Source organism: Cajanus cajan, chromosome 2, assembly GCF_000230855.2.
Source record: "Cajanus cajan strain Asha chromosome 2, NIPB_CcT2T_4, whole genome shotgun sequence".
NCBI classification, from domain to species: Eukaryota; Viridiplantae; Streptophyta; class Magnoliopsida; order Fabales; family Fabaceae; genus Cajanus; species Cajanus cajan.
In genome coordinates, this window is record NC_138518.1 from 19,065,808 (window position 1) to 19,074,084 (window position 8,277).

Consider the following 8,277-nt stretch of genomic DNA (forward strand, 5'->3'; position numbering starts at 1 on the left):
ATCTTTTTGAATATAAAAATAAGTTGTTTGAAAAGAAAGTAAAAGAGTATTCAAAAGATTAAACAAAAATATTTTTAACTGAAAAATAGAAACTTTCTATATCTTAAGTTTTCAAAAAGCTAATTTTGGTATTATCAGTCTAGTAATCGATTACCCGGACATGTAATCGATTACCAGAGGATGAAAACTTCTCTGTTCAAAATTGAAATGTTAAACGTGCTCTGGTAATCGATTACCGGTTCTTGTAATTGATTACCAGAAGATGAAACTTCAAAATTTGAATTTAAATTATACAACGTTTCAAACATTTTGAACTTAAACCATTGTAATCGATTACCAAGTCTTGTAATCGATTACCATAGCCTATTTTCTGAAAAATTATAGAAAGTTACAACTCTTCATGAAAAGACATAACCTAAGAAACAATTGTCTATAAATACCTATAATTTTTCAGAGGAAGGTTACGAACTCAATTGTGAAAATTCTCTTTAAAAATCAATTGGCCAAAGTCATTTGCAAAATTATCTAAAGAGTTCTACTAGATAAACAAAGTGTAAAATCCACTCTTCAAAAGAGAGTTGTTCTACTTTATTCACTTCATCTATTGATCTGTAAAGGAGAAAGTGTTGTTCTCCTTGTTGGTTTGTGATTCTCAACACAAGGAAAAAGAATTCCAAGGTGTTGGAGAATTTAAGTCTTGTAAGAGTTACAAGAATAGTGGAAATCTCAAGTGGGAGACTTGAGGACTGGATGTAGGCAAAGTTGACCGAACCAATATAAAATCAAGTTTGCAATTCTCTTTCCCTATACTTTTAATTGTGATTGTGAAGTTTTTGCATCATTACATACAATTTGTTTATGATATTGAATTAATAAGAAAGAATTTCTAAAAAAACTCATAAAGGAAGAAAAATTAGATAACTTAATTCACCCACCTCTTAAGTTATACGAGGTTACTTGACTAATAAGTGGTATCAAGAGCAGGTTTCTTGTATAAGGCTTAAAAGCCTCAAGAATTGAAATGGCCTCATCGAATTTTTTATTTCCTGAAGGAAACTGTATTAATAGACCTCCTATATTCAATGGTGAAGGGTATCATTATTGGAAATCTAAGATGTAAACTTTTATAGAAGCCATAGATTTAAACATATGGGATGTTATTGAAAATGGTCATTTCATTCCCACTATTGTAGTAGGTCATGAAATAAAAGATTTACCCAAAGATTAATGGAGTGATGATGATAGAAGAAAAGTTCAATATAATTTGAAAGCTAAAAATATAATTACTTCTGCATTAGGAATAGATGAATACTTTAGAATTTCAAATTGTAAAAATGCAAAAGAAATGTGGGACATATTAGAAATAACACATGAAGGCACAAATGATGTTAAGAGATCTAGGAGAAACCCTCTCATCCATGAATATGAATTATTTAGAATGAATCAAAATGAAAGTATTCAAGACATGCAAAAGAGATTTACACATAATCAATCATCTTGCTTCTCTAGGAAAAGTGTTTCCTAATGAAGATCTTATTAACAAAGTTTTGAGATGTTTGAGTAGGGAATGGCAACCGAAAGTGACTGCACATCAAAAGATCTGACAACCATGTCTCTTGCCTCACTATTCGAAAAACTTCAAGAACATGAAATGGAACTAATGAGACTAAATCAATATGAGGAAAGTGATAAAAGAAAGAAAGGGATAACACTCAAAACATCATCATTTATTCAAGAAGAAGATGAGAAAGAAGACAATATTGAGGAAGATGATTTAGAGGATGATGAGGATTTCAACCTCTTTATAAAGAGATTCAACAAATTCCTCAGAAACAAAGGAAACTGAAAAAGATCCAACTTCAACAATAAGAGAAAAGGAGAAGACTCTTCTTCAACTCCAAAATGCTATGAATGTAATCAACCAGGACATTTGAGATTAGAATGTCCAATCTATAAAAGAAAGATGGAAAAATCTAACAAGAAAAATTTCAAAGAAAAGAAAGGGAAGAAAGCCTATATCACTTGGGAAGAAAATGACATGGATTCTACAAGTGACTCTGAAAATGAAGTTGTAAATTTGGGACTTATGGCCAAAGACTACGAAAGCGAAGAAGAGGTAACATCTTCTAACAATGATATTTCAATCTCATTTGATGAACTTCAAGATGCATTCAATGATTTACATAAAGAATCATTTAAACTTGCAAAATTAGTGTCATCATATAAGAAAACAATTTCAAATTTAGAAAACGAGATTTCAAAATTAAATAATGAATTAGATAATCTCAAAACTGAAATTAAGATAATTAATTCTAAAAATGAAAAACAAGAGATCAAAACTAAGTTAGAAACTAATAAAACAAATCATTCATGTTCAACTTGCAACAAATTTAAAGAAGAAATTAGTAATCTAAGAAACATTCTTGCACAATTTACAGGGGGAAGAAATAACTTAGACATAATATTAGGAAAACAAAGATGTGTATTCGATAAGGCAGGATTATGATATAATCCTCAAAAACTACAAAAAGAAATACAAAAATTTCTTCATATCCTCACAAGTCACTAGTTTTCCATTCACAACTTGTTTTTACTATGGTAAGAAAGGTCATAATTCATCAATATGCTATATTAGAAATAATTTTAACAATCTCAAGAATTTAGTTTGGATTCCAAAAGGTTCTTCTGTTAATACTAACAATAAGGACCCAAAGAAAACTTGGGTATCTAAATCAATCCTTTCTTTGTCTTGAAGGATTCCAAAAATCAAACTTGGTACATTGATAGTGGATGTTCCAAGCACATGACAGGAGATGCTTCAAAATTCATTGACCTTACTCCTAAGAGAAGTGGACATGTAACCTATGGAGATAACAACAAATTAAAAATACTTGGCATCGGAAAAATTGGTACAAATTTCTCAACCTCCATAGAAAATGTCTTACTTGTGGATGTACTTAAACATAGTTTATTAAGTGTTAGCCAACTTTGTGATAAAGGTTTTTCAGTGTCCTTTGACTCACAAAAATGTCTAATTAAACACAAGAATGATAAAAATGTTAAGATAATACGATTTAGAGTTAACAATGTATATAAAATAAAATTAAAAAATAATTCTAATAATTCTCAATGCCTCATGAGTTAAAAAGATGAATCATGGCTATGGCATAAAAGAATAGCTCACATAAACATGGAACACTTAAATAAATTAATCTCAAAAGATTTAGTAATAGGATTACCAAAGATTAAATTTGAGAAAAATAAACTATGTAATGCATGTCAAAAGGGAAAACAAGTTAAAGTATCTTTTAAACCAAAGAACATAGTCACACCCTCTAGACCCTTAGAACTTTTACATATGGACTTGTTTGGACCATCTAGAACTATGAGCTTTGGTGGAAGTTACTATGGTCTTGTATTAGTGGATGATTTCTCTAGATATACTTGGATCTTATTTCTTGCTCATAAAAGTGATAATTTTTGTGTGTTTAGAAAATTTGCTAAACTAATTCAAAACAAGAAAAACCTTAAAATTGTCTCCATAAGAAGTGATCATGGAAAAGAGTTTGAAAATAAAGATTTTGATTTATTTTGTGAAGAAAATGGAATTGAACATAACTTTTTTGCTCCTAGAACTTCTCAACAAAACAGAGTAGTAGAAAGGAAGAATATATCTTTAGAAGAATTAAAAAGAACAATGCTAAATGATTCAAAATTTCCTAAATATTTTTGGGCAGAAGCTGTTAACACTACATGCTATACTATGAATAGAGCCTTAATTAGACATATTCTAAAGAAAACTCCTTATGAGTTATTCAATGAAAGAAAACCTAATATATCACATTTTCATATTTTTGGATGCAAATGTTTTGTACTTAATAATGGAAAAGATAACTTAGGAAAATTTGATACTAAATCAGATGAGTGGATATTTCTTAGATACTCTCTAAATAGCAAATCATATAGAATATACAACAAAAGAACCATGACTATTGAGGAATCAATACATGTTGTATTTGATGAAATTAACCTTATTTGTCCAAGAAAGGATATTATTGATGAAATTGTAGAAAGGTTTGAAGATACTCACATTAATGAGCAAATTCAAAAGGAAAAGAAAGATGAAGAAACTGAGGATTTGATAATACGAGAAGATCAACCCAACATGAATCCTCAAAGAGAGTGGAGAATATCAAAATATCATTGGAGATATAACAAAATGGGTAACTACTAGAAACTCTCTAAAATAAGCATGCAATAATATGTCTTTTGTTTTTGAGATAGAAGTTAAAAATATTGATGAAGTTTTAAATGATGAACATTGGATTAATGCTATGCAAGAAGAATTAAATCAATTTGAGAGAAATCAAGTATGGAAACTGGTTAATAGACCTATTAATCATCAAATTATAGGAACAAAATGGATTTTTAGAGACAAACTTGATGAACATGGTATAGTCATAAGAAACAAAGCTAGATTAGTAGCTAAAGGATATAATCAAGAAGAAGGTATAGATTATGAAGAAACATATGCACCTGTAGCAAGACTATAAGCCATTAGAATGTTACTTGCCTATGCATCAATAATGGACTTCAAACTATACCAAATGGATGTTAAAAGTGCTTTTTAAAATGGTTATATTCAAGAAGAAGTTTATGTAGAACAACCCCCGGTTTTGAAAACTCGAAATTTTCAAACCATGTCTTTAAGTTGAAAAAGGCTTTATATGGATTAAAACAAACTCCTAGGGCATGGTATGAAAGACTAAGTAAATTTCTTCTGGAAAAAGAATTTATAAGGGGAAAAGTTGATACTACACTTTTTATGAAAAGAAAAATGAATGACATCCTTTTAGTATAAATCTATGTTGATGATATTATTTTTGGAGCTACTAATGACTACTTGTGCAAAGAATTTTCAAATGATATGCAAAGTAAATTTGAAATGTCCATGATGGGAGAATTAAATTTTTTCCTTGGACTACAAATAAGGCAAACTAAAAATGGAATTTTTATAAATCAAAACAAATACTGTAAGGATTTGCTCAAAAGATTTGGAATGGAGAATGCCAAACCAATGGCAACACCAATGAGCATTGCTTTCTACCTAGACAAAGATGAAGATGGAAAATCCATAGACATAAAGAAATATAGAGGTATGATTGGATCCCTTCTCTATTTATCTGCAAGTAGACTTGATATTATGTTTAGTGTATGTTTATGTGCAAGATATCAATCTAATCCTAAAGATTCTCATTTGAGTGCTGTGAAAATAATAATGAGATATCTATTAGGCACTATCAATCTAGGTTTATGGTATCTTAAAAACATGCCTTTCAATATAGTAGGCTACTCTGATTCTGATTTTGCCGGATGCAAAACTGACAGAAAGAGCACTAGTGGAACATGTCACTTTATTGGATCTGCTTTAGTATCATGGCATAGTAAAAAGCAAAATAATGTTGCTTTATCAACTACTGAAGCAGAATATATTGATACTGGAAGCTGTTGTGTACAAATTCTATGGATGAAACAACAACTATTTGATTTTGGTTTATCTATAGATCATATTCCAATTAAGTGTGATAATACTAGTGCTATCAATATATCTAAGAATCTAGTTCTTCATTCTAGAACCAAACACATTGAGATAAGACATCATTTTCTTAGGGATCATGTTCAAAAAGGAGATTGTGTTCTAGAATTTGTTGAAACAAATAATCAATTAGCTGATATATTCACAAAGCCCTTACCAAAAGAAAACTTCTTTTCAATTAGACAAGAATTGGGGATTCTATACTCCTCTCACATTAACTTTTGAAACTATATTAAAAGGACACAATTTTACGGTTAGTAATCGATTACCAGAGATAGTAATCGATTACCAAGGGAATGAATTTTTTTTTAAAAAAAAATTTCAAAATTTTGAGCTATTGTAATCAATTACAGGATTACGTAATTGATTACTAGAGGCTATTTGCTCGTTCTTTAAAAACTTGTAATCGATTACAATACAATGTAATCGATTACCAGAATGTGTTTGCACTTATATGGGAAAAAGAGTAATCAATTACCATGAAATGTAATCGATTACCAGAAACAAAATGCACGAATCTAGAAAACGTGTAATCGATTACCATATATATGTAATCAATTACACGACGTCTGCACTTAAAATTCAAAACCCTTTCTCTCTCTCTCACTCCGCGCAGCTCAAAGGTCTCACCTTTTCTCTCTTCTGTCAAAACCCCAACAAACTTCAAATCATCATATCTTTCTCTTCTTTTATCAGAATCAAGTCTCGTTTCTTGCGTTCTTCATCATTCTCAATTCTCTTCACTTCTACCGATTCTATTTTTCAAAACATTCATTCAATGGCGGAATCATTAAAATTCCATAAGGGTTCGTCATCCCGTTCAACCACCGCCAGACGCCAACGACGGAATCCCTCTGAAGACTCCCCTGCTCCTACGAATCCAATTCCGTACTCTGGACGCGCTCTCTCTCTGTTCTCCATGGATGAACAACGAGATAGGTACTTCCAGTTATTTTCAGAGCACAATATTGTTGATCCCAAGTATATAAGTATAGATTTTTTTGAGGATGATTCATTTGAGTGTTATACAATTTTTAAAAATTCTAGTTTGCTGAATTTTATGTCTCTGAAGAACCCTGTTTATCCAGAATTAGTCGGGGTCTTTTACAGTAATTTGGAAATCAGGAATGGGGTTATTCACAATGAGGTTAAGAAAATTCCAATAGTAATAGATCAGTCTTTGTTATGTAATCTATCAAAATTAAGTGATCAGGGTACACTGTTTGAGGGAACAATTCCTGATACATGGAAACCAGAATATTCCCATCCCAATGCCCATAGTATGATTTGTGTGGATGATGCTGACATGTCTGGACGTTTATTGGCTGGATCCATAAAATTTGATTATCGCATCATGCACTATATAATTGTTCGGGTATTGCTTCCCCGTACCACTAACCTTGCACAGGCAACTGAGGAAGACTTAATCTTGATATGGGCTCTAATAACTGGCCGGGAGTTTAGCTGGGCTCATCTGATTAGGATTCGTATGAATAAGGCTTTGCGGGTTAATGTTTCTCTTCCTTATCCACTCTTTATCACTACTATTTTGGAACATTTTAATGTTCCTCTGGATGATGAAACATGGGTTCCAATTAAGAGGTTCTTTGAGATTGGGGCCACTGCGATTGCTTATTTTGGATACAAGAAGACACTGGAAAACACCTGGGTCAGGAAGCGGGATTTTGAAGCAGTTGATCCTGATGATAGAACTCCCTCACCACCTCCTCAGGATTCTTCATCAACACGTCTCTTAGATGTTCTCAATGAAATTAGAAATCTTCGTTTCTATGTTGGTGAACGGTTTGATTCCCTTGACACTCACATGACTCGTCTTGAGGATGAAGTAAAATCTCTTCGCCGACCTTCCGAGTAGCTAGTTGAATATGGTTCTGATAGTTTTCTTTTAGTTTACCTTATGTTTTGGGTTACTCTTAATCAATTTCTGAACTCTTGGTTTTAAGTGTGTTCTAGGATTTTCTGCACGTTTGACTCTAACTACTTTGCTATTGGGACATATTTGTTTTTCACTTCTGTTCTGAATGGTGTTTGTTATCTCATTCTATATATTTGTTGTCTCATTCCTTTTGATGTTGCCAAAGGGGGAGAGGAAGGGAAAAGAAGAAAATAACAAGGGAAAAGAAACAACCATTTTTTTCTCTTGGTTTCTATGATAAAAAAAATTAGCTTTTATGGTTAGAACAATATAACTTGATCACTACAAATTTCTATTTAAATACAAAAAATGCTTTACTAAGGGGGAGACAAAGGGGGAGTGATCGAAATGTATTATTTTATTTTCTTTCCCTTCACAGTTAATTGTCATCATCAAAAAGGGGGAAAATGTGGAAGAACATCTGCATAACGTTTTGATGATGCCAAAGCATTGTAGAAGATAAGAGGTCAAGTTAAAGCAAGTTGATCAAGAAACAAAATATCAAAGTATTAACTAGATAAGTCTTGTCAACCTAGTTATATATGTAAAAAGAAATCTTTAGAAATATTGCATAAGATTACTTGGCCATTAAAATAAGGATTTCAAGAAAACCTAAACTTAATCTTTTTGAATATAAAAATAAGTTGTTTGAAAAGAAAGCAAAAGAGTATTCAAAAGATTAAACAAAAATATTTTTAACTGGACAATAGAAGCTTTCTATATCTTAAGTTTTCAAAAAGCTAAT

General features: G+C 31.2%; 1 protein-coding gene across 1 annotated transcript; it reads left to right on the forward strand.

Moving 5' to 3' along the window:
* The first annotated feature begins 5,059 nt into the window (after positions 1-5,059).
* LOC145954802 (secreted RxLR effector protein 161-like) lies at positions 5,060-5,821 on the forward strand. The gene has a single exon (XM_083069489.1). The coding sequence runs from the start codon at positions 5,060-5,062 to the stop codon at positions 5,819-5,821; it is 762 nt and encodes a 253-aa protein (XP_082925615.1).
* The last annotated feature ends 2,456 nt before the right edge of the window (positions 5,822-8,277 follow it).